The following is a 27,534-nucleotide window of genomic DNA, read 5'->3' on the forward strand; positions in this document are numbered from 1 at the left end:
TGGAGGTTGGGTCATTGAATATATTCAAGGCTGAGTTAGACAGATTTTTGATCTACAGGGAAGTCACGAGTTATGGGGCGGGGGGGGGGGCAAGCAGGAAAGTGGAGTTAATCAGATCAGCCATAATTTTACTGAATGGTGGAGCAGGCTCGAGGGGCTGAATGGCCTACTACTGCTCCAAATTCTTATGTTCTGATGAACACCCAAGCAGCCTCCTGTGACCAGAACTTAAACAGAAACTATCAAGCATTGTAATATTGAACAGATTATCTGGTCATTATCGTACTGCTGTTTGTGGGAGCTTGCTGTGCACAAATTGGCTGCCATGTTTCCCTACAGCACAACAGTGAATACATGTCAAAAGTACTTCATGGTCTGCTAGGTGCTTTGAGGTTGTGAAGGGCATTATAAAAATGCAAGTTCTTTAAGAGCAATCTGAGCCATATTTGGGGCATCCTTAAAAAAAGCCAAGTGAAAAGTGAGCACATTGCCTTTTTTTTTGAGCTGAGCAGATGAATGAATGAGAGACAGTGTCTGAAATATCCTGTTAAGTATAGAGTATGACATAGGGCTTGTCTGTTCCAACACTGGAGTCTCCATGGTAATGAAGGGACAAACTGCTCATGCAGTTTCTTAGTTAAAAGACTTAAACGTCTCTTGGAAATATCTTAAGGAGCTTCAAGTAAATCGAGTTACTTTGAAGTGCTGTGACTTGTGTGGCCAAGTGTAGAATCCATTTTGCACATAGCAAGATCCCACAGATGGCAATGGGATGCAGTGACAGAGCCAGTGGAGGTCAATGGTCAAGGCGGTCCAAAATCATTTTGAGGTTGACCAACACAGGTTTTGCAGAATCCACTTCTGTCCCGCTCCCAGGAATCTCTGCCACCCATCTTCAAACTCTCAGATCAATCTGCAGGTCTGTGTGGCTCAGTGGGGTAACATTTTCACCTCTGAGTCTCTAGGCTATGAGGTCAAGTCCCACTTCAGAGACTTGAGCGACCACTTGCAGTGTTGAGAGTGTGCTGTAATAACAGACGTCCCAGCTTTTGGAAGAGACATTAAACAGAGGCTCCATCTGCCCTCTCAGCTGGGTGAAAAGATCTCACACCCACTATTCAAAAAAGAGCAGGGGAGTAATTCATGGTGTCCTGGACCAATATTAATCCCTTAACCAACATCACTGAAACAGGTTATCTGGGTTATTAACACATTGCTGTTTGTGGGATCTTGCTGTGCACAAATTGGTTACCATGTTTCCTACAACAGTGACCACACTTCAAAAGTACTTTGGTAGCTGGAAAACGCTTTGGGACATGCTGAGGTTGAGACAGGTGCTTGTAATGGCAAATCTTTCTTCATGCTTAAACCTCACCACAGTCACCACTTGACACTGTGACTGGTTCATTTAAAAGTAGAATTGAGCCAAACAGAGCAGGAGACTCCCAGGTTCAATGTACTAGGTTAGCTGATCTCCATGATAGAGGACATGACAATTGGCCTTAGCTGGTCCTGGGTTAATGGGTACAGAGGAATAAGCCAAGCCTCCCATTGCTGATTGCTATCCAAATGAAACCCCACATTGAAAAGTATGGGTGTGAGTAACATCTCCATCACGCCCCACCCCCTACATTCACATTGTGTGCACTCACACTTTGTAATAGCTGAGGCCATTGAAGGTGGTTGATGCCTTTGTAACCTTCCAAGGAACCTTCAAAAGCAGCATCTACAAATTGGAGTTGGGAAGAGGGGCAGTAGGTTTCGTCTAAGTGCTGGTTACAGATGCTCTGGAGGGGGGGAAATGAAGAGTTAATTTCAAAATGCAGGCTCCCGGCTCACAACTTGACCCATCGGAGGGTAATGCTGAATTCCCAGAGTGTTCTGTTCTCAGGATGGAAACTCAATAACACAACTTTTCTTTTATATAGTGTCATTAACATAAGAAATATCCCAAGGTGCTTCACAGGGGTGAAATCAGACAAAACTCTGACACTGAGATAAAGGAAGAGATATTAGAAGGGGTGACTAATAGCTCAGTCAAAGACCAAGGTTTTAAGGAGCAACTGAAAGGAGCAGAGAGGGAAAGGGAGTCGGAGAGGTTTAGGGAGGGAACTCCTGAGCTTAGGGCCCAGGCAGCTGAAAGCACAGCCACCAATAGTGGAGCAAAGGGAAAAAGTCAGGAGTATGCATCAACTTCCCAATAGGCTCTCCCAGTGGTTGAATCTCTTGGAAACAATTCATTCCAAATGGGGCTGTGTGATACTCTGCACGTTCTGTGGGATCAAGGGATTGTGGGTCACACACCTCAGTGACGGTAGCACAAGAACACGACAGGGAAAGATAGATTATTTCATCCTAGACATTAGCATCAGCATCGGGCACTGCAGGTGAAGAATGGGGCCAAGCACAAGAACCATCAACATGGCACCTTTTGTCCAATAATCGGCCCAAAACACCTCACACACAAAATTGGACACCAAACTCTAACAGGAGAATATGGGGATATAGCCAAAGCATGGTGTCATGCTTGGCCCCGACCTGCCAAGAACGAGGCACATTAATTTTGTCATGAACATTGATTTTAAACTGTTACTGGAGTGAAGAAAGGACTTGTTAAACAGAACAGCTGTGGCTGGAAAAGACATTTGCATATTTACAGACAGTGCTTGGAAGAACAAAGGACTATTCCCTGACACATTCAACCCACAATGGACCTTGATCACCAGGTATTGTGTGTAAGAGGAGCATTCCAGAGACTGATAAGGTGATACAATCCGTGACGTGGTCAGACCTGCTTGGCAACCAGGGTTTTTCTGAATTGTACAAACAGTTTGAACTCCAAGACTGTTTGCTCCTGGACTGAAGATCTCTCCTGTCTGCTCCCATCTCTTTCTCAAAAGACTCTGAATCCACTGAAAACACATGAACCCCAAGAGAGAAAAGTCTCCTACAGTGAACAAGGTTTAAGAACGATACTGGTCCCCAAAGAAAAGGAAGAACTACCTACAATCAAGGACTCTACAGTGAGCTCGAAGAATCATAACAAAAACTCTTCAGATATTGCCTCAAGCTTTTCCACTTTATTTTTCTTCTCTTTTCTGTCTCTATTTGCATGCGTGTATCGTGTATGCATGCTAGCGTGGGCGTGTCATGTATCTGCAAGTGTCAACCAAATTAGAATTTAAGTTCAAGTTTAATAAATTTCAACCTTTCTTCTTTAAACCAAAGAAAACCTGTTTGTGCTGGTTTCTTTGCCTTATAATTGGAAAGTGGTGAACAAGGATTCACCAAGGGGGAGTTAAAAACGTGGTGTGTTTAAAATTGAACCCTGTTACTGTAAGACCAGGTGAGAGGGACACCTAGACACCTTTCTCACCTGGTCGTAACAATGGTCTTAGAAATAGCTTTTAAATAAGCTTCTGAAAGGGTCAAAAGAGTCAAGTTTCAAGCTCCCTCTACACTGTCCCCATCAAACACTCCCTGGACAGGTACAGCATGGGGTTAGATACAGAGTAAAGGTCCCTCTACACTGTCCCATCAAACACTCCCAGGACAGGTACAGCATGTGGTTAGATACAGAGTAAAGCTCCCTCTACACTGTCCCATCAAACACTCCCAGGACAGGTACAGCACGGGGTTAGATACAGAGTAAAGGTCCCTCTACACTGTCCCCATCAAACACTCCCTGGACAGGTTCAGCATGGGGTTAGATACAGAGTAAAGCTCCCTCTACACTGTCCCATCAAACACTCCCAGGACAGGTACAGCACGGGGTTAGATACAGAGTAAAGCTCCCTCTACACTGTCCCATCAAACACTCCCAGGACAGGTACAGCACGGGGTTAGATACAGAGTAAAGGTCCCTCTACACTGTCCCCATCAAACACTCCCTGGACAGGTTCAGCATGGGGTTAGATACAGAGTAAAGCTCCCTCTACACTGTCCCATCAAACACTCCCAGGACAGGTACAGCACGGGGTTAGATACAGAGTAAAGCTCCCTCTACACTGTCCCATCAAACACTCCCAGGACAGGTACAGCACGGGGTTAGATACAGAGTAAAGCTCCCTCTACACTGTCCCATCAAACACTCCCAGGACAGGTACAGCACGGGGTTAGATTCTACGTTCGCGCCCGGGTGTCCCTGGAGAAGGAGCATGCGGTGTCCGCCGGTGCGCTTGAGGCCTTCCGCGACCGGTGGGCACCGCAGGGACTGGAGTGCATTGTCGACGCCGAGAATGGCATTTTAATTTGAGTTTTTGTTTATTTCTGTTTTTAATAAAGTTATTTTAAAAATATAAGTGTGTATATAAAGGGGGCCTGAGGAATAAAGGCCCCCTCGACATAAAATATATAAAAGGGGCCTGGGGTATAAAGGCCACCTTGGAAAAAAAAAACGGGGTTAGATACAGAGTAAAGCTCCCTCTACACTGTCCCATCAAACACTCCCAGGACAGGTACAACACTGGGATTGGCTGGGCAATTTGGAACACTTCCTGCCAGCAATCAGGGGGAACAGCTGCACCTGTGCTGCAGCGAGTGCAGAGTGCAGAGTGGAGACTGGAGACTGGAGCAACTGGGGAGAGAAGACTGGAATAATTGGAGGGAGTGGAGAGAGGTGAATGCAGAGTGGAGAGAAACCATCAAGGAAGGCTGCAATTGTTTTGGAGAGGTGGGTGTCAGGGCACCTGAAGAACTCTTAAGTTTGAACTGTTTGGGGGAGGGAGAAGAGGCCGGAAGACTTGGGTGGGGCTGCCAAATCCAGTAGGGGGCCCCTGTATTTGTATTGGTGCTTGCACACAGGGAGCTCCCTCCCCACCCCAACTGCCTGCTCGGGATAGCTGGAGTTGCCCGGGTGAAGACTGTCTTGTTAAAAGCAGAAGAGGAGAGTACCGGGCGGCTCCAGCCATCCCGGGCGAAGAAGCCTCCCCCAACTGGAAGGCAACAAACAGTTTTGGACTAATTGTTATAAAGGTGCTCCAACTGGCAGTTGGATCAAATATCCCTTTCAGCCTTTCTCTCCCTTCCTCCACTCAGTCGCCTCAGTCACCTATCCCCCCTTTTTCCTTTACCTTCCTACCCCTATCCTCCTCTACTCCCACTCCACTTTGTTTAAAGTTTGTTTGTCTTGTTTCAATTGTGTAAAATTGCTTTGCTTCTTGGGGGTGGACATGGCTCTGCGACCCCATGACAAGCCCCTCTTCGCCGGTGGCGGGGCCTTCCCTTACATATGCTGCTGCGGCTGCACCTGTTGCCCCGTCACCGTTTGCATTAATAACATCGAAGCATGGGGTCAAAAGCTACGTCCACCAAAACATGACGATAGAGGCATGCGTGAAAGCAATGGCCAAGATTGTCGGCCCTTCGGCCATTGTTGCAGCCCCTAAAATGTACGGGAAGGCAGTGTTTTTCCTGAAGACCGAGCGGGTGGTGTCCCTGGCTCTGAACAAGGGGCTCACCGTGGGCGGGACCTTTCTGTCAGTGGACCCCCTGGAGGAAACTGCGCAAAGCGTCATTTTATCCAACGTCCCGCCCTTCATTCCTGGTGAGCTCCTCCTTCCCCACCTGCACCATCTGGGGGAGGTAAAGACGGGGCTCACCCCAGTCCCGCTCGGTCTGCGGGAGAACAGCCTCCGGCATGTGTACTCCTTCCGCCGCCAGCTATTCATGCAGCTGGCGCGGGAGGAGGTTACAGAGGACCACTTCAATACAGAGTTCCAGGGGACGGCCTACCGCGTCTTCTGGACCTTGGATGGGGTGCGGTGCCATGTCTGTAAGGGGGTGGGGCATGTTCGTAAGAATTGCCCCAACCTCCCGGCTGCCAACTCCAACTCGGCGGCCCAGGTTGGCGCCGCTGCACCTCCTCCCACCCCCCCCCTACACCTCTACCAGATACCATTCAGTCGGTACCGGAGGCTGTGGTTTTCACAGCCTCCGGCAGGGAGAAGGGTGCCCGTCCAAGTGGAAGGAAGGCGCGGAGGAAAAATAAACATCGAGAGGTGCGTCCCCTGGACATATTGACACAACCCGAGTCTGAGCTCAGCACAAAGCCCGATCTTGGGGAGTCAACTTGCCCCACAGCGGGGCTCAGGCCCAGGGTGAATAAGAAAAAAGAGAGTGCGGAGGCCTCTGATGACATGGAGGTCTCTGAGCCTCTGCACCCAACTGGGAAAAAGAGGAGAAGGCACCCCTCCACAGAGGTGACAAGGGGCCCTGAGGCGCAGGGTCCATCTGTTGGAGGGGAGCTGTCTCCTGTTTCAGGTCCCCAGGTTCCCCTTACCACCACCACCAACATCAAGGCTGCAAAGTCCGGGCAGGAGCTCCCTGTTCCTCAGGATGGAGGGGAGGGGGAGACACCTGTATGTGTGGCCCCTCCAGGGAAAGCCAGTGGAGCCCTGCTTGTTGTGGGGGAGCCTGGGGACGCCGCCCATTCTGCCATTGCCACTGGGTCGGGTGCCCTGAGTAGAGGGGAGGGCGGGGCCCCAAAGGGTCGGCCCTCCCAGCCGGAGTCCACCACCAACCAGGAGACACCCGACCCGGTTATAACCGAGAATGCTGCCCCATCTGATGGGCCTGTGGGTGCTGGCGGAGCGGGAGATGGCCTCCTCTCTCCACCTCCGGTCTCGGCTCCGGTTGGATTTCCGGAGTCAGGAACTTCTGTCTCCCCTGGACCACTCATTGGCCTGGGGACGGAGGTGGAGGGGGGGTCCTGGGCTGCTGGTACCCACAGGCTCCAGTTTCACAATAGAACCCAGAGAGGACTCCTCCGCCATCGATCCTGGGGGTGGGATCATGATGGGGGCAGGTTCAGCTGGCGCGGCTGGGATGTCTGCCCCACAGTGTGTGGTGGATGTGTCGGCCACTAGTGGTGATGACCCGGAGGAGGATGGGGATTCGGTGTGGGGCACGGAGGATGATCTTGATTCCATCGCCAGTGAGGTGGTGGAGTCCCTCGTGCCTCCCACCGAATCTCCTCTTATCCCCACGACGGAACTCCGGGATTTCCTCGCGGCTTGCAGGGGTTGCCGCGATAAAATTCAGCTGGCCCTCGGCCGTTGGTCGAATCTGGCGCTGATCATACAGGCCGTCCGTGCCGCCCTCAAGAAAGCGGGCAAGCGCGCGGGCGTGAAACTGGTTGAGAGGCGCCGTTTTAATGTGTTCCTCAATGGGTTGCTGGGGGAGTGGAAGGCCAGGTGCACTTCCACTCCCTCCTCACAGTGAGCTGTTGGTGACGGGTTTTAAGTACCTTTGACATGAAGATAACCATAGCCAGCCTCAACATCAACGGCAGCAGGGGGTCTCACCGCAGATTTCACAATCTCTCAGTCCTCTGGGAAGGGAGACACGCGGTAAGCTTTCTGCAGGAAACCCACACCGTTCCGGGAGACGAAGCCACCTGGCTCCTGGAGTGACAGGGTGGGGTCTACATGAGTCACCTCATCCCTATTTCTAGTGGGGTGGCTATTTGTTGGCCCCGACTTTTCAGCCGGAGATCTTGGGGGTCTAGGAGCTAGTGCCGGGCCGCTTGCTCCACCTCGCCGTTCGCCTGGGTAGCGTGCCGCTCCACTTTGTGAACGTGTACGTGCCCAGGCCCGGCACGTTGCAAGCGCGCTTCTTTGAAGAAGTGTCCGCTCTCTTGAGCTCCATTAATAGCGGCGAGTGCATCATCCTCGGGGGGGATTTTAACTGCATCCTCGAGGTGGGGGATCGCTCCGGTCCCCAGCGCGGCCAAGCGTCGGTGGAGAAGTTGAGGGAACTGATCAGCTCCCTTAACTTGGTGGACGTCTGGCGGAATCTCCATCCCAACTCCAGCGCCTTCACGTGGAGGTCTGGAGGAGGAGGGTCCCGAATCGACCGCCTCTACTTTTCGCAGGCGTACGTCTCCCGCGTCTCGGCGGCCTCCATGCGGCTGGTGCCGTGCTCGGACCACCGCCTGGTGTGGGCGGAGTTTACTCCGCTCTGCACGCGGGCAGGGTCCGCGTACTGGCACTTTAACAACCGGCTGCTGGAGGACGAGCGATTTTGGGACTCGTTCTGTCGATTCTGAGCCGACTGGAGAAGGAAGCAGGGGGGCTTCCCCTCCTTGAGGCTATGGTGGGATGTGGGCAAGACTCACATCCGCGTCTTCTGTCAGGAGTACGCGAAGGGGTCGACCAAGAGGCGGGAAGCCGAGATCAGACGCCTTGAGAGGGAGGTGCTCGACTTGGAGTCCCGCCTCGGTCATGCCGTCGTGGACCCGGCCCTGTGGCAGGCGTACAAAGAGAAGAAGGGCGCGCTGAGGGACCTGCAGCTCATAGGGTCCCGAGGCGCGTACGTGAGGTCGCGGATCCAGATCCTGGAAGATTTGGACTGCGCCTCACCCTTCTTCTACTCGCTGGAAAAATGGCGGGGGGTCCGTAAGCAGCTCGTCCTCCATCACGGATCCGGAGGGAATGGGCCTCCTGGTCCGGACTTATTACAGTGCATTGTTCTCTCCGGATCCGTCCAGCGAGGATGCGCGCAGAGTTTTGTGGGAGGACCTGCTGCAGGTCAGCTCGGAGGGCGCCGAAGGTTTGGAGGCTCCGCTCACGTTGGCGGAGCTGACTGGCGCCCTCCACCAGCCCTCGAGGGGCAAATCCCCAGGGCTGGATGGGTTGACCGTGGAGTTCCTTAGGGCGTTCTGGGACGTCCTGGGGGACGATTATGCGCAGGTCCTGGGTGAAAACCTGGCGACTGGGGAGATGCCACTCTCGTGGCGCAGGGCAGTCATCGTCCTGCTGCCGAAGAGGGGCGATCTCCGCCTGCTTAAAAACTGGCGTCTGGTCTCCCTCCTCAGCATGGATTATAAGATCTTTGCCCGGGCTATGTCTACGCGTCTGGGCTCCGTGCTGGCCCACATGATCCACCCTGACCAGTCCTACACGGTCCCGGGCTGGTCGATCCAGGACAACATCCACCTGGTCTGGGACCTGATCCATCTTTCCCAGAGGACTTGTCAGTCAGTCGCCTTTCTCTCCCTCAATCAGGAGAAAGCGTTCGACAGGGTGGATCACGACTACCTTTTCGGGACTCTGCGCGCTTTCGGACTCGGGCCGCATTTTGTGGCCCGGGTCCGACTTTTATACGCCGCCGCAGAGTGTCTAGTCAAAGTTAACGAGTCCTTGATGGCGCCCCTTCGCTTTGGGAGAGCAGTGCGTCAGGGATGCCCCATGTCCAGTGGCACAGTGGTTAGCACCGCAGCCTCACAGCTCCAGGGACCCGGGTTCAATTCTGGGTACTGCCTGTGCGGAGTTTGCAAGTTCTCCCTGTGACCGCGTGGGTTTTCGCCGGGTGCTCCGGTTTTCTCCCACCGCCAAAGACTTGCAGGTGATAGGTAAATTGGCCATTGTAAATTGCCCCTAGTGTAGGTAGGGAATATGGGATTACTGTAGGGTTAGTATAAATGGGTGGTTGTTGGTCAGCACAGACTCGGTGGGCCGAAGGGCCTTTTTCAGTGCTGTATCTATAAATAAAATTTAAAAATCTGCGTGGAGCCCTTCCTGTGCATGCTTCGCAGGAGGTTGACGGGATTGGCTCTGCGCGAGCCGGTCATGCAGGTCATCCTCTCGGCTTACGCCGACGACGTGCTCCTCGTGGTCACAGATCCCGTTGACTTGCGGAGGATGCGCGACTGCCAGCAGACCTTTTCTGCCGCGTCCTCCGCGAGGATCAATTGGGAGAAATGTTCCGGACTCCTGGTGGGTCAGTGGCGGGTGGACTCCCTGCCGGAGGAGATAACACCTTTTGCGTGGAGCACCACGCACCTCCTCTATCTGGGAGTCCATCTTAGCCCCGCTGAGGAAGCCTGGCCGGCAAACTGGCAGGAGTTGGAGGCGAAAGTCACCGCTCAGCTGGGGCGCTGGACAGGACTGCTCCGAGTTCTTTCCTACAGGGGCCGAGCGCTGGTCATAAACCAACTGGTGGCCTCCACGCTGTGGTACCGGTTGGTCACTTTGTCCCCGCCCCCTATATTTGCCACCAAGATCCAGAAGAAACTAGTCGATTTCTTCTGGAGCAAGAGGAAACACTGGGTCTCTGCCGCGGTCCTGAGTCTCCCGATTGAGGAGGGTGGCCAGTCGCTGGTGTGCGTCCGCACCCAGGCTGCGACTCTCCGCCTTCGGACCCTGCAGAGATACCTGTACGTCGAGCATCCTCCCACTGGTGTGCACTGGCGACGTATTTTTTCCGCCAGTGTCACTGCCTTCAAGACGACACGCAGCTCCCAGTGGAGACCGTTAGCCGCGCCTCTCTGAGGGAGTTGCCTGTCTTTTACTGGGATCTATTCCGAGTCTGGAACATGGTCGCCTCCAGTCAGGGTGCTCCCCCGCCGGCAAAGGAGCGCGCCTCGGCTCCATGGGCGGCCGACTCCGGGGACAGTCCGGCGGGCGGAGGAGTAACTGAAACCCCCAGGACGCCCCTCACTGCGGGTGGCGAGGGGGCTCGGGAGTGCGGAGCGAACCCGGCCGAGCTGACTCCCGCTCGGCCGGAACTGCTCATCGGACCCAGGCCCCGAAACCCTCCTCGGGAGCCGGTCCCGCACAACCAGTGCCGCCTCTCGGAAATGCCCTCCGTGCCATTCCAATTGGCGAAGAGGGGTTTCCTGTACGGGCTGCTCCTGCACACTCTCCACTTCCTCGCCCTTGTCAGCCGGCCGGACACGCCCTGGCGTTCCACGTTGCCATCTGGTGGCGAGGGGAAACCCTGATGGAGGTCTCTACGCGGGAGGCTTCCCCCTTTACATCGGGGACCTGGGGTGGAGGGTGCTGCACAGAGCAGTCCCGTGCAATAGACTTTTAAGCAGGTTCACGGACTCCCAGGCCGCCTGTACTTTCTGCGGCCTGGACGAGTCCGTGTTCCATGTTTCTACGGAGTGTGCGAGGTTGCAGCCCCTATTTGAGCATCTGAAGGGGCTGCTCCTCAAATTCTGGCTGCACTTCAGTCCCACGCTCCTGATCTTTGGGCACCCGGTGTGGAGGGGCTTGGGCCGGGAGGAGGATCTCCTCGCCGGTCTGCTCCTGGGCCTGGCCAAGGTGGCAATTCACAGGTCCAGGTTGCGGGCCATCGGGGGGTCCGTCCTCCCCGATTGCCTGCCCCTCTTCCACGGTTACATTCGCGCCCGGGTGTCCCTGGAGAAGGAGCAAGCGGTGTCCGCCGGTACGCTTGAGGCCTTCCGCGACCGGTGGGCACCGTAGGGACTGGAGTGCATCGTCGACGCCGAGAATGGCATTTTAATTTGAGTTTTTTGTTTATTTATCTGGTTTTAATAAAGTTATTTTAAAACTGTAAATATGTATATAAAGGGGGCCTGAGGAATAAAGGCCCCCTCAACGTGAAATATATAAAAGGGGCCTGGGGTATAAAGGGCACCTTATATTAAAAAAAAAGAAACAAAAAAAATATGAAGCAGTGTGTTTTGTTTTGGTCCTGTGGCTGCTGCTTTCAATCAGGCAAAGTACACAAGAATTTAAAAAGTAAAAGTGCATCGTACAGATGCTTGACGATGAGGAAGTTACAGGGTTACGGACAAAAAGCGGGAGGTGTGAGATTAAATATGACTTTCTTTAAAGAGCCAGCACCAGCACAATGGGCCAAAGGATCTCCATCTGTGTTGTAAATTTCCAGGATTCTGTGACAAAGAGGCTGACACAACTGAGAGGAAAAATGGAAATCTAGAAGTTGGGGGACTATAAACAGCAAAAGAGCAATACAAAGGAGGTAATAAAGGATGCAAAAATCAGAGTATGATTTTAAAAATTTGCAAGGAATATCAAAAACTATCAGTAAATGTTTTTCACAATATATTTAAAAGGAAGTGCTCAGGGTAAATGTGATCTCATTAAAGATAGATGCTGACGAGAGTATGACGCGCAATATGAAATGCCAAAATTGTTAAATAGACAAAATAGCAACGAGAAATAGAAACTAAAAATAAGTCAACCAGGGGGACTTGTTGGATTTAATAAAAATGGTAATGGAGAAAATAATGGGACTTAAGATAGACAAATCTCCAAGACCTGATGGTTTCCGACACACAGAATTAAAAACGATGTGCAAGAATTGTCCTGTCGCATTTTTAAAATATAGATAACAAGAAATAGGAGCTGGAGGAGGCCATGTGACCTGCTCTGCTATTCACTGAGATCATGGCTGATCCTCGACCTCAACTCTACTTTCCCACCCCATTCCCAATCCCTTGATGTTATGGGGGGAGGCTTGTGGAGAATAAGGACATAGAAATAGGATGAGGCCATTCAGCCCCTCAAGCCTGTTCTGCCATTGAATGAGATCATGGCTGATCTGTGACTTAACTCCATATACCTGCCTTTGCCCCATATCCCTTAATACCTTTGGATAAAAAAAAACTATCAGTCTCAGATTTAAAATTAACAATTGATCCAGCATCAAGAGAGTTCCAAACTTCCATCACCCTTTGTGTGTAGAAATATTTCCTAATTTCACTCCTGAAAGGACTGGCTCAAATTTGTAGACTAAGCTCCTAGTCCTAGACTCCCCAACCAGCAGAAATAGTTCCTTCTGTATACCTTATCTGTTCCCCTTAATATCTTGAAACTTTCGATCAAATCACCCCTTAACCTTCTACATTTCAGAGAACACAACACTAGTTTTTGTAATCTCTCCTCATAATTTAACCCTTGGGGTTCAGGTATCATTCTGGTAAATCTACACTGCACTCCCTCCAAGGCCAATATCTCCTTCCTACGGGGTGGAGCCCAGAACCGCTCCCAGTAACTCCAGGTGTGCTCTAACCAGAGCTTTGTATAGCTGAAGCAAGACTTCTACCCCCTTGTATTCTAGTCCTCTTGCTATAAAGGCCAACATTTCATTAGCATTTGTTGATTATTTTCTGTACCTGTTCATGACATTTTAATGATTTATGTACCTGCACACCAGCTCCCACCGTCCCCAAGTCTCTTTGGACTTCTACTGTTTCAGGCCATTCAAGGATGATCTCAGAAAGCACTTCTTCACACAAAGGGAGTGGAAATCTGGAACTCTCTTCCCCAAGAAGCTGTTGAGGCTGGGGGTCAATTGGAAAATTCACGACTGAGATTGATAGATTTTTGTTGGGTAAGGGGATTAAGGGTTATAGAGTCATAGAGTCATATAGCATAGAAACAGGCCCTTCGGCCCACCGCGTCCATGCCGACCATAATGCCTATCTATACTAATCCCATTTGCCTGCATTAATTCCATATCCCTCTATGCCTTGCTCATTCAAGTACCTGTCCAGATGCCTCTTAAATGTTGCTACTGTTCCTGCCTCCACCACCTCCTCAGGCAGCTCATTCCAGATACCCACTATTCTTTGTGTGAAAAATGTACCCCTTTGATCCCCTTTAAACCTCCTCCCTCTCACCTTAAATCTATGCCCTCTAGTTTTAGTCACCCCTACCATGGGAAACAGACTCTGGCTATCTACCCTATCTATGCCTCTCATAATTTTATATACCTCTATCATGTCCCCTCTCAGCGAACTTCGCTCCAGGGAAAACAGACCCAGCCTATCCAATCTCTCTTTATAACTCAAGCCCTCCAAACCAGGCAACATCCTTGAGTCTTTTCTGCACCCTCTCTAGCTTAATCACATCTTTCCTGTAGTGCGGCGACCAGAACTGCACACAGTACTCCAAATGCGGCCTAACCAACGTTATGTACAACTGTAACATGACGTCCCAACTCTTGTACTCAATGCCTCGACCAATGAAGGCAAGCATGCCATACGCCTTCTTCACCACCCTGTCTACCTGTGTTGCCACTTTCAGGGAACTATGTACTTGCACCCCAAGGTCTCTCTGCTCTACAACACTCCCCAGGGCCCTGCCATTCACTGTATATGTCCTGCCCTGGTTTAGCTTCCCAAAATGCATCACTTCACACTTGTCTGCGTTAAATTCCATTTGCCAATCCCTTGCCCACTTTCCCAGTTGATCTATATCCTGTTGTAACCTTAGACAACCTTCTTCACTGTCCACTATACCATCAATTTTGGTGTCATCTGCAAACTTACTAATCATGCCCCTTACATTCACATCCAAGTCATTAATATATATGACAAACAACAGAGCCAAGGTGAATAGATGGAGTTGAGATACAGAATCATAGAAATTTCCAGCACAGAACAAGGACATTCGGCCATCATGTCTGTGCCAGCCGAGAAAGAGAAATCCGGCCGAATCCCACGTTGCAGCTCTTGGTCTGTAGCCCTGAAGGTTACGGTATTTCACATTCATATCCAAGTAATTTTTAAATGTGATGAGGGTTTCTGCCTCTACCACCCATTCAGGCAGTGTGTTCCGTACCCTCCAACATCCTCTGGGTGAAAAAAATTCTCAACTCCCCTCTAATCCTTCTACCAATTATTTTGAATCTATTCTCCTGGTTATTGATCACTCTGCTGAGGGAAATCTTCTTCTTCTTTGGCCTCCTTGTCTTGGGAGACAATGGGTAAGCGCCTGGAGGTGGTCAGTGGTTTGTGGAGCAGCGCCTGGAGTGGCTATAAAGGCCAATTCTAGAGTGACAGACTCTTCCACAGGTGCTGCAGAAAAATTTGTTTGTCGGGGCTGTTACACAGTTGGCTCTCTCCTTGCGCTTCTGTCTTTTTTCCTGCCAACTGCTAAGTCTCTTCGACTCGCCACACTTTAGCCCCGCCTTTATGGCTGCCCGCCAGCTCTGGCGAACGCTGGTAACTGACTCCCACGACTTGTGATCAATGTCACAGGACTTCATGTCGCGTTTTCAGACGTCTTTAAAGCGGAGACATGGACGGCCGGTGGGTCTGATACCAGTAACAAGCTCGCTGTACAATGTGTCCTTGGGGATCCTGCCATCTTCCATGTGGCTCACATGGCCAAGCCATGTGATGAGGGTTTCTGCCTCTACCACCCATTCAGGCAGTGTGTTCCATACCCTCCAACATCCTCTGGGTGAAAAAAATTCTCCTCAACTCCCCTCTAATCCTTCTACCAATTATTTTGAATCTATTCTCCTGGATATTGATCACTCTGCTGAGGGAAATAGGTCCTTCCTATCCACTCTATCTAGGCCCCTCATAATTTTATATACACCTCAATTAAATCTCCCCTCAGCCTCCTCTATTCCATAGAAAACAGCCCCAGCATAACCAATCACTCCTTATAGACAAAATAAAACAAGACCGACCAGCTATGAACTAATTGAATGGTGGGACAGGCTCGAGGGGCTGAAAGGCCTACTCCTGTTCCAATGTTCCAGACCAAAATGAGATGGAACTGCTTAATACTTGCTACAGTTTTGACCTGCAAAATTCTGGCAGATAATCAGGAACGTGGATAATGGCTTGCATTCTGCCTGGTTTTAGTATATAAGTATTTGATTGTGTAGCGAGTATTCATTGTACAATATACATATTCAGGTATCAAAGAAAATCTTGCATTTATGTAGTGCCTTTCATAACCTCAGGGCGTCCCAAAACACTTTACAGCCAATTAAGTACTTCTCGAAGTGTAATAATGTAGGAAACACTGCATCTAATTTGCACACAGCAAGATCTCACAGTGAGCTGATGAAATCATTTTAGTGATGCCAGTTTGAGCGATAGATATTGGCTAGGACACTGGAGAGGACTTTCTTACTCTTGTTCAAAATAATGCCATGGAATCTTTTACGTCCGCCTGAGAAAGCAGACAGGAAGTTGGTTTAACATCGCATCCAAAAGACAGCATCTCCAATGGTGCAGCACTCTCTCAGTACTGCCCTGGGAGTGTCAGCCTGGATTGTTCTGCTCAAGTCTCTGGAGTGGGACTTGAATCCACAACCTTAAGACTGAGAAGTGAGAGTGAGCTACCCACTGAGCCACAGATGATGTGCATGTGTTTCACTCAAGGGGGGTAAAATTGGACTGGGTAGTGTAAAATCAGAAGCCAGTTCTACACCTGATCTGATTTAATTTTCATTGAAGCCAACAGAAAAGCACATGGGCACAGGTGTAAAATGAGCTGCTGATTCTCTCGCGTCCATTTTGCACGATAGGGAATTCCAAATTCACTTCCAATGGGTCTGGAACGAAGCTCCTCAGCTTGGTAGATCCTTCACTGATCTTCCAACAGTGTCCCTGCTCCAGATATATTTTGTGAAATACTAATTTCTGAAAGAGTGGCTTCCTGGAAAGGTAATGCTGAACTCACGATGCACGCAGGTATTAATGTGTGAATCGAGCAGCAAGTTCAGGAGTTAGAGTTGTGAATCTCCAGAACTTGCTGCACGATTTACATTCCTCCACAGTTTGCTTCACACAAACGGCAGCTCGCCTTCTGGCTTCCCATTATTTTTAAGAACTTGCTGGATTTATACATTAAACCTGCTGCAGAAAGTTAGGGCAGGAACTGAACTGTGTGAATACCCCTTTAAAACCATGATCGTTGTTAATGGAACACCAATCAAGCTCTCCCACCCAGGGAGGAACAATTTAAACTCTTTCCTTCCTGCAGGTAGGAAATTCTTGTTAGAAATTTTAAATTTATTTTAATATTTTTTTAATTTCACATTTATTCCTTTTCCTTTCTGTCTCTTATTTTCTGACTTTTTTAATGAAATCTTTCTCCCCTTCTCTCTCTCCTTCTCTCTCACAGTGTGTGCCTTGCGATGCTCCACTCCAGCAAGATTTGAGTCATTTGGTTTAATAGTTTATGACACAGAATTTCTTTCTCTGCTGTGTGGAAAATGTGAATTAATAGCTCTCCGGTATTAACTGCTCAAAACAGGCAATGCCACATTCAGAGGAGATGTCCTTCACCTCGAGTTCTACAAGGTTTTATTGATTTGCACTAGCGACTATATAGTGCCTTGTCTGAGGGGTCATTCTTCATTCACGAGGTGAGAAAGTGAGCTTCAGCATCGTGATTGACGTAGATCCTCTGCTCACCTGATGTCCTCACATGCAAACTTCCCAACAAGACCACTCGTAGCCATCAGGGGTGTGAATCCCATTTAGTTTTCTTTCTCCTCTCAAGCATTCAGTCATTGAGGTCAATTATGTCCCCATCCAACTCCCCCCACCCTCCCATGGCATCCTGGTGAAGATTAGCTAACTTGGGTGAAGACCAGAGATGGTACCTGGGACCTTTCTGCTCTGAACGGCTCACTGCCACATAGGAACATAGCAAGAGGAGGAGGCCATTCAGCCCCTCGAGCCTCTTTCGCCATTCAGAGAGATCATGGCTGATCTGTATCTTAACTCCATTCACGCACCTTGGTTCCATATTCTTCCTTACCTTTGCCTAACGAAAATTATCAATCTCAATTTTGAAATGCCATTTACTAGAAGCTGCCTTTTCCACTAACTCTATGGAGGAATTATCGGCAACTGAATTTGCTATTCTGATTTGTTTGACTTTATCTCACATCTTGATGAATGTGCCTGCTCCATCATCAGAACATTGTAAATGTACGAGACATTGTTTGATTTAAAACTCTTACACTGACCACTAGAATCCCAGTGAACATTTTTACAAATATAGCTTTTGGGGAATGTGGGTGACCCTGGCAGTTCCGATATTAATTACCCAACCCTATCTGCCCCAAGGGTATTAAGAGTCAACCACAGAGTGTGGGACTGGAGTCACGTGCAGGCCAGACCGAGTAGGGGGTGGCAGATTCCCATCGCTGAAGGACATTTATGAAGCTGTTGGGTTTTTAATCACAATCTGACAACTTTCCTGGTCATTTTTCTGATGCTTGCCAATGAATTACCATATTTATTGAATTCAATTTAACAACTTGCATCTGAGGCCAGCTCAGGGACTGAGGCCTAACCTTTTACACAATCCCGGGGCCTCCTGTTTCATTAGATTTAGGGCATAGGCTAAATCCTGTGTCTGTGGCAAGTCTTTTCGCCACAGTGTCAATAAGAAAAAAAGGCTAGACTTACCTTGGTATAAACTCCCCATGACAGTTCTGTCTCTGTTACCATAACAACAATCCCAAACATTCCAAATATCAGCGCGTAATCACTCAGCCGCTTCCTTTTCTCAAACAGGGCCCTCCTATGTCCCAGCTTATGGCCAATATTCTGCGACCTTTTGGGCGATTTTCTGCCTTCATTCACCAAACTGTCATTGGCGATGTTGTTCTGCTCCGGTTTGGAGACCACAACCTCCAGGCCCGAGTTGGTCTGTAGAGGCTGAGTCTCTGAGTCCAGGTCATGAAGGTTCCTGTGTGAGGTGCCGAGGCTGCTGAGGGGTCTCACCACCCCTCCGTTATACTTGCAGCTGGTCATGGCTATCTCAGTGAAAGGGTTACTCTCGCTGAAGCTGTGTTTGGATCCAGCATGGTGCAAGCGATGGAAGTCACTAGCGTTCACCTAAATGCAAACCAAAGAAAGAATTTGGAAGTCAATAGCATAGTCTTGATGCCTCCGAATCAGTTTGTTTAAACACTATCCTGCTCGGGCTAGCCCTAGGACAGTGCATGAACCACATTTAAAACTTTTTGCTTCAAGCTCCTTCTAGAATGAATTAATACTACCTACCTCATGGAGGAGTAAACTCTGGGCGTTTGCCCCAGATCCCCTATGTTAAGATGGCTGCACTTATGTCAGCCTTGGCTCAGTGGGTAACTCTCTTGTATCCGAGTCAGAAGGTTGTTGGTTCAAGACCCATTCCAGAGACCAAAGCACATAATTCATCTGCCTCTGAAATGCAGTACTGAGGGAGTGCCGCACTGTCGGAGGGTCAGTACTGAGGGAGTGCTGCACAGTCAGAGGCTCAGTACTGAGGGAGTGCTGCACTGTCGGAGGGTCAGTACTGAGGGAGCGCCGCACTGTCGAAAGGGGGGCAGGACTGAGGGAGCGCCGTACTGTCAGGAGGGGCAGTACTGAGGGAGTGCTGCACTGTCGGGGGGGGCAGTACTGAGGGAGTGCTGCACTGTCGGAGGGGGCAGTACTGAGGGAGCGCCGCACTGTCGGAGGGGGCAGTACTGAGGGAGTGCTGCACAGTCAGAGGCTCAGTACTGAGGGAGCGCTGCACTGTCAGAGGCTCAGTACTGAGGGAGCGCTGCACTGTCAGAGGCTCAGTACTGAGGGAGTGCTGCACTGTCGGAGGGTCAGTACTGAGGGAGCGCCGCACTGTCGGGGGGGGCAGTACTGAGGGAGCGCCGCACTGTCAGGAGGGGCAGTACTGAGGGAGTGCTGCATTGTCGGGGGGGGCAGTACTGAGGGAGTGCTGCACTGTCGGAGGGGGCAGTACTGAGGGAGCGCCGCACTGTCGGAGGGGGCAGTACTGAGGGAGCGCCGCACTGTCGGGGGGGGCAGTACTGAGGGAGCGCCGCACTGTCGGGGGGGGCAGTACTGAGGGAGCGCCGCACTGTCGGAGGGGGCAGTACTGAGGAAGCGCCGCACTGTCGGAGGGGGCAGTACTGAGGAAGCGCCGCACTGTCGGAGGGGGCAGTACTGAGGGAGCGCCGCACTGTCGGAGGGGGCAGTACTGAGGGAGCGCCGCACTGTCGGAGGGGGCAGTACTGAGGGAGCGCCGCACTGTCGGAGGGGGCAGTACTGAGGGAGCGCCGCACTGTCGGGGGGGGAAGTACTGAGGGAGCGCCGCACTGTCGGAGGGGGCAGTACTGAGGGAGCGCCGCACTGTCAGGGGGGGAAGTACTGAGGGAGCGCCGCACTGTCGGAGGGGGCAGTACTGAGGGAGCGCCGCACTGTCGGGGGGGGAAGTACTGAGGGAGCGCCGCACTGTCGGGGGGGGGCAGTATTGAGGGAGCGCCGCACTGTCGGGGGGGGAAGTATTGAGGGAGCGCCGCACTGTCAGGGGGGGATGTATTGAGGGAGCGCCGCACTGTCGGGGGTGGGGGGGGCAGTACTGAGGGAGCGGCGCACTGTCGGGGGGGGCAGTACTGAGGGAGTGCCGCACTGTCGGGGGGGGCAGTACTGAGGGAGTGCTGCACTGTCGGGGGTGGGGGGGGCAGTACTGAAGGAGCGCCGCACTGTCGGGGGTGGGGGGGGCAGTACTGAGGGAGCGCCGCACTGTCGGGGGGGGCAGTACTGAGGGAGCGCCGCACTGTCGGGGGGGGCAGTACTGAGGGAGCGCCGCACTGTCGGGGGGGGGGCAGTACTGAGGGAGTGCTGCACTGTCGGGGGGGGCAGTACTGAGGGAGTGCTGCACTGTCGGGGGTGGGGGGGGCAGTACTGAAGGAGCGCCGCACTGTCGGGGGTGGGGGGGGCAGTACTGAGGGAGCGCCGCACTGTCGGGGGGGGCAGTACTGAGGGAGTGCTGCACTGTCGGGGGTGGGGGGGGCAGTACTGAAGGAGCGCCGCACTGTCGGGGGTGGGGGGGGCAGTACTGAGGGAGCGCCGCACTGTCGGGGGGGGCAGTACTGAGGGAGCGCCGCACTGTCGGGGGGGGCAGTACTGAGGGAGCGCCGCACTGTCGGGGGGGGGGGCAGTACTGAGGGAGTGCTGCACTGTCGGGGGGGGCAGTACTGAGGGAGTGCTGCACTGTCGGGGGTGGGGGGGGCAGTACTGAGGGAGCGCCGCACTGTCGGGGGGGGCAGTACTGAGGGAGCGCCGCACTGTCGGGGGGGGCAGTACTGAGGGAGTGCCGCACTGTCGGGGGGGGCAGTACTGAGGGAGTGCTGCACTGTCGGGGGGGGCAGTACTGAGGGAGTGCCGCACTGTCGGGGGGGGCAGTACTGAGGGAGTGCCGCACTGTCGGGGGGGGCAGTACTGAGGGAGTGCTGCACTGTCGGGGGGGGCAGTACTGAGGGAGTGCCGCACTGTCGGGGGGGGCAGTACTGAGGGAGTGCCGCACTGTCGGGGGGGGCAGTACTGAGGGAGTGCTGCACTGTCGGGGGGGGCAGTACTGAGGGAGTGCCGCACTGTCGGGGGGGGCAGTACTGAGGGAGTGCTGCACTGTCGGGGGGGGCAGTACTGAGGGAGTGCTGCACTGTCGGGGGGGGCAGTACTGAGGGAGTGCCGCACTGTCGGGGGGGGGGGCAGTACTGAGGGAGTGCCGCACTGTCGGGGGGGGGCAGTACTGAGGGAATGCTGCACTGTCGGGGGGGGCAGTACTGAGGGAGTGCTGCACTGCTGGAAGTGTTGCCTTTTGGATGAGACATTAAACCGAGGCCCTGTCTCAGGTGGATTTAAAAGATCCCACAGCCAATATTTGAAGAAAAGCAACGGAGTTCTCCCTAGTCTCCTGGCCAACATGGATTCCTCAACATACACCTAAATCATTGCCATTTGCGGGACCTTCCTGTACGCAAATTGGATCCTACATTACAACTGTGACTACATTTCACAAGTACTCATTTACTTTTGGACATCCTGAGATTGTCAAAAATGCTATAGAAATGCAATTTACTTCTTTTTCTTTCTTTCCTCACCTATTTCCATCTCCATAACATTATCCGTCTCCATCCCTGCTTCAGCTCATCTGATGCTGAAATCCTCATCCATGCCTTTGTTACCTCTAGACTCGACTATTCCAATACTCTTCTGTCCGGCATCACAAATTCCACCTTCCATAAACTTGAACTCAATCAAAACTCTGCTGCCCATATCCTAACTCATACTAAGCTGCATTCACCCATCTCCCCTGTGCTCGCTGACATAGTTCTCAGTCTGGCAACGCCTCAATTTTAAAATTCTAATCCTTGTTTTTAAATCCTTCCAAGGCCTCTTCCCTCCCTACAACCCTGAGATCTCTGCACTCCTCCAATTCTGGCCTCTTGCGCATCTCGGATTTTAATCGCTCCACCATTGGTGGCCGTGCCTTCAGCCGCCTAGGCCCTAAGCTCTGGAATTCCCTCCCTAAACCTCACCCCCTCTCTCTCTCCTTTAAGATGCACCTTGGTCTTTGACCAAGTTTTTCATCACCTGTTCTAATATCTCCTTATGTCACTTGGTGTCAAATTTTGTTTGATAACACTCCTGTGAAGCACCTTGGGATTTTTCCTATGTTAAAGGTGCTATATAAATGCACGTTTTTGTGGTTGGTTGCTTTCTCTTTTTCCTCAATGGGATCAGGAGTCCTGTTCCATGATGGGATAGTGTAACATCTCATTTACCAAGCCCCAACAGGGAGGTCGTTACATAGCATGTCAGCTCCACCATGAATAAGATACATGGTTAGGGTGTAAAATGTAGGCACTGGAACAATTTAGGGCAAGACAATTCACTGTGCTTTCCCATTCTTGCAAATAATTTCTTGTGTGCAACCTTATGAAAGGGTCTGACCCTGGTACAGATACCTGGATTAGTAAAATACCAGCAAGGGTAAGAGGATGACATTGAAGCCTTCATGGCCAAGCTTGCACCAGACAGCAAATACACATGGCATTGAAGAGAAGTAGGACATTTACCGAGGCGGCTATATCCCACTGTTTAAAATGAGTAGGGAATGGTTTCCCGACATCTCGGAGTGACATGGTGTATTGTGCGGTTAATTACAGTCCACAAACTGATAGACACAAATACAGACATCTGGTTGAGTTGAGATTGTTTGAGCATCTTCACCGCATGTCAAAAAATCATTGATAGAGACCTGGAAAATGCATCGAGCTTTCAAGCTAATTATAGTTCATGGATTGAAACTCACAGACATCAAACCTGAAATTATACAGCATTTCCTGTGGTAGTCTGCAAAATATGGATAAAAATTGTCACACGATAACCTGCTCACTCACAGCAAGAGAAGATCACTACAATTCTGTACAAGTGACCACACTCTCTAAATGCCTGGTTAAAAGCCCTCACACTCAATACATTTTCTGTGGGGTGGAAACAAAGTTCAAACTGACCAGTTATTACTGTTTCTGTGGTCAGAAGCATTCATCTGGACACATGGGGAAGATCTTGACTCATTGTAATAATGTAAGGTGGGTGACAGCAAATTTGCAGCTGGTTTCACATCTCTTCCCATTTCTGTTTCCGATGAAGTGAATGGAAATAAAATTCCTGGGATGTGGGCATCACTGGCAAGACCAGCATTTATTGCCCATCCCCGGATGTCCTTGAGAAGGTGGTGGTGAGCTGCCTTCTTGAACCGCTGCAGTCCATGTGGTGTAGGTACACCCACAGTGCTGTTAGGAAGGGAGTTCCAGGATTTTGACCCAGTGACAGTGAAGGAACGGTGATATAGTTCCAAGTCAGGTGGTGTGTGACTTGGAGGAGAACTTGCAGGTGGTGGTGTTCCCATACATCTGCTGCCATTGTCCTTCTAGGTGGCAGAGGTCACAGGTTTGGAAGGTGCTGTTGAAGGAGCCTTGGTGAGTTGCTGCAGTGCATCTTGTGGATGGTACACACTGCTGCCACTGTGCATCGGTGGTGGAGGGAGTGAATGTTTGTAGATGAGGTGCCAATCAAGCGGGCTGCTTTGTCCTGGATGTTGTCGAGCTTCTTGAGTGCTGTTGGAGCTGCACCCATCCAGGCAAGTGGAGAGTATTCCATCACACTCCTGACTTGTGACTTGTAGATGGTGGACAGGCTTTGGGGAGTCAGGAGGTGGATTTGCATGTTGGGCCTTTTGGTGTGATCTCATCTCCTGTCAAGCAAGGGTAAATTTTCCAACCCTTCAGGATTGCACAGAGTCTCCAGGAATTAAAAACTGATCCACAGGGCAGCACTGGAACAACCCCAGAGAAAAATCATAGTGATATTTAAAAATTTGTGCTTTAAAAAAAAAACTTTAGAACACTTTTGTTTATTAATTACAAAAATACTGGACATGGGGGCTGACATACTGGACTGACAGCCAAACATCATCCAGTGGAGTCAATTTGCTTTCTAATTGGCTGGGAAGACGGGATGGACATGTAAGGTGACCAATGGCGGGAGTGTAGGGACATGGCACTTGATAGTAGGCCATTTGATGAAAGTTCCAGAAATACGTCCAACCAGAGTTGGCAATTCTATGCCAGGGTCCATTCTGGTTGGGAGCATTATGTAGTAAAATTTACCCAGCTGTTTCAGGAACGCGCGACTTCATTTGGTCTTTTGCTGGTGGCCAAGGATGAAAGGCCATTTGGTAAAATTATATTTAAAATGTTAAACAATAGGCGCTGAAGTCAAGGCAGTCAATAAAGGGGGTGGGGGTACAGTTTGTAGATTTATGCTGGCGTTGATCACTGCTGCCCCTCGTGCCCAGAGTGCAGACCTGTCACAAATGGATGACCTATTAATGGCAATGCCCTAGATTTCTAGAGCTAAAACTCAGAGGCCTGACAAGTAACTGGCCAATTATAGTGCACTTACCGAAGCAGCACGAAGCAATTAAAGGTCATTAATTACACTGTGCCATCCTATTTTGATACTGATTCCATTGTAGAACACGAAGAGGGCCAATATAAATCTAAAGTCAATACATGGGGTTATAATGGAATGGCATTAAAGCTGATCGTTTGCTGCACACATTTGGATCTTCCCATTGGAACAGGAGGAGGCCATTCAGCCCCTCGAGCTTGTTCACCATTCAATTAAATCATGGTTGATACGCAACTGAACTCCATCTACCCACCTTGGTTCTGTATCCCTTAATATCTTCACCCAAAAAAAAATCTATCAATCTCAGTTTTGAAATTTCTAATTGACCCTCAGCCTCGACAGCTTTTTCGGGAGAGAGTTCCAGATTCCCTTCCCCTTTGTGTGAAGAAGTGCTTCCTGACATCATCCCTGAATGGCCTGGCTCACATTTTAAAGTTATTCCATTTGATTCTGGATTCCACTCACAGAGGAAATAGTCTCTATCGAATTCTGCCTCTAGCCTCCAATCCCTTTCTCGACCACCTCTCTGCCCCAATTTTGACCCCACATCCTACCCTCCCCACCCCGCGGCACCCAACGTGAAGGGAGCACATGGGGTGAACGTGTGGGTTGGGGTTATCTTATCGACCGTTAACCGGAGCCAAGCTGCATGCACACCCCGTGCCATTTTAACAGGCAGGTTTTGGGCAATGTGAAAGCCTCTCATCTGAGGAGAGGGGCACAATGGATCTCATAGGGATTCAAGAAATAAAGGTTCAGTGACATCAATCGGGCCCTGAGGCTATTTTAAATATATGTCATGGGGTGGACACCCAATGCCGGCCTCGCCAGGGAATGCCATAACCGAAGAGAGCTGCTCTGGACTCCACAAGGAAACCTCAGGCTTCCCCTACCCTACCCTCCTCCCCCAGCAGTGATCTCCATCAGTACCCCTCTGATCCACTTATCCAACTGCTGGGGACCACTCGCTGCATTTGTCTGACTCCAGTCCCTCAGCCTTGTGTCACTGTTGCGAGGGTCACACTCAGCCCATTGGCCTCATGCTCTCTACTCGCCCTGGGTTACAAGCAGGCTTCTCGTCTCTCCCTCTGTTTCATCTTCTGTGGTCGTTGATCCCCAAACCCATATTGTTCCCCTAAATCTCCGTGCTGAATAAACAGTAACGCAGTGAGTGACCCTTATATTGAATTAACAGGGTAATGTAGCTTTTGTAGCGTAGGGCTGAGCATCTGATATGCAGCCTGTGTGCTCATCAAGGGGCCAAACACTATTGTACTGAAAGCCAGCCTTCTGTTCTTAAAGGCAAGCTGTCCCTCTTAAAGGGAAGCTGCACTGAATAATATGGCTGCAATTTAATACATGGACAATGAAACACCAGGGCAGACAGGTGCGGTGATGGAGGTATTAGTGGTGGAGATGGGCAGAAGGAGAGACATCACAGTTCCAAGGAGGAGCCAGGAGGCTCTCAAGGACCCCTCAGAAGGGAGTGAGAGCAGGTGGCCAGGGAGGCATCTGGCCCCAAGGACCTGGCAGCAGTTACCAAAAGAAGTCTAATGACCTTACATGGGTGGTAAAGGTGAGTGAATGCATTTTCACACAATATCTCCAATCCAACACATCACCAACCTCTCACATTGCTCAATGTACCACACTCCCATCATTCACCCAGCAACACTCCCTGGCACTCAAGACTCACACCTAACATCTAGATACACCACCTCACCCTCACACACCTACAGATGCTGCCAGCCTCACATCCACCACTTTCTGTCTCTACATACCACCAGCTATTCAACTATGGCAGGTATATCACCCAAACACAGTGTTACACAATCTCAGACATCCTGCTGTCATCCTTGCAGGACAAGGTGGCACACAATAGCAAGGAGCAGAGCAGAGGCCAGAAGGAGACAAGGACAGATGCATCATACAACAGAGTGTCATCCAGCATTGCTGAGAACATTGAGGATGATGGTATGTTCCTCCCTTATGCCCCTTCTCAACTCCAAGTTCACCCGCAACCTCTACCACCTAGAAGGACAAGGGCAGCAGATGCATGGGAACATCACCACCTGCAAGTTCCCCTCCAAGCCACACACCATCCTGACTTGGAACTATATCGCCGTTCCTTCACTGTTGCTGGGTCAAAATCCTGGAACTCCCTTCCTAACAGCACTGTGGGTGTACCTACGCCACATGGACTGCAGCAGTTCAAGAAGGAAGCTCACCACCACCTTCTCAAGGGGAATTAGGGATGGACAATAAATACTGGCATGGCCAGCGATGCCCACATCCCATGAAAGAATAAAAAAAAACCCTCATCCTGAGATCTGCCATGATGAGCAAGCTGCTGATGGTGTGACAATGGGCCTTTTGCTTCCCACCCCAAACCCCTCCCTCACACCAACATTCCCCTCTGGCTTTCAGACACCCAGGAATAACCGCCTGCCCAGTCACAGCAGCCCCTGAAGGAAAGAGCATGGCACTGATGAGGAGGCCCCGTCACTTGATCCAACACTCATAGCCACAGCCCAGATACAGGCACTGTACATACCTTGGAAGCTAGTAGAGAGTTGGGATCAGCACGTGGCGAGTCATGTGGGCACGTGCGCTGCAGCCAGACCAATGGTAAAGGACGGTTCATTTGCCAGCTCACAGGAGGGGGAGGTCAAAGACAAATGACGCTGCAGAGGACTCTGATGCGGACCTCGATGGGGCATCATTTAGGACAGCACACCGAGATACTGGGTGCATTGGCTGGCCTGCCAGATAGCCTCCTGTCACCATCAAGGAGCATGGGGTAGTCTGGCTCCAACTTGGCAGAGGCATCATGCAGAACTTGCCCTCTCTGCAGTGTCTGCTCCATCTCCCTGTTGTGTAGACTCAGAGGCACTGCGACTTGCTGCCCCCATACCCATTGCAGCCTTGGTGAGGACAGTTCACCAGATCCTCTGCCCTCCCTGTGAGAATGTAGCAACACTTCCTGCCAACCCCAGAAATTCACCGCAACCCCTTGAAAAACAATCCACTGTACTTCCAGGGACTTTGCGACAGCAGAAGTTCTTCAAAATTACCTTACCTGCAAGTAGGGTGCCTGGCCCTTTAAACAACACTAGTCCAGGGCCCATCTTGCTGATCAACGTTGCTTCTAGGCAGAGAGACACACAGATTTGTTCAATGGACTGGCATGGTCCAAGTTAGGAAGTCCGGCATCACATCCGCCAGTGCCTTCAAGAGAATGCGCCATGCGGGAT

The 27,534-nt window shown here is 51.0% G+C and overlaps 1 protein-coding gene across 1 annotated transcript in view; it reads right to left on the reverse strand.

The window, feature by feature from the left end:
• kcnn1a (potassium intermediate/small conductance calcium-activated channel, subfamily N, member 1a) overlaps positions 1-18,342 on the reverse strand; it is an 81,486-nt gene extending 63,144 nt beyond the window's left edge. The window contains exon 1 of the mRNA XM_068015786.1: positions 17,945-18,342. Coding sequence (XP_067871887.1) covers positions 17,945-18,292 — 348 coding nt within the window. The 5' untranslated portion in view covers positions 18,293-18,342. The remainder of the gene's footprint in view (positions 1-17,944) is intronic.
• Between the last annotated feature and the right edge of the window lie 9,192 nt (positions 18,343-27,534).

The sequence above is a fragment of the Heterodontus francisci genome, chromosome 36 (genome assembly GCF_036365525.1).
Source record: "Heterodontus francisci isolate sHetFra1 chromosome 36, sHetFra1.hap1, whole genome shotgun sequence".
Lineage (NCBI taxonomy): Eukaryota > Metazoa > Chordata > Chondrichthyes > Heterodontiformes > Heterodontidae > Heterodontus > Heterodontus francisci.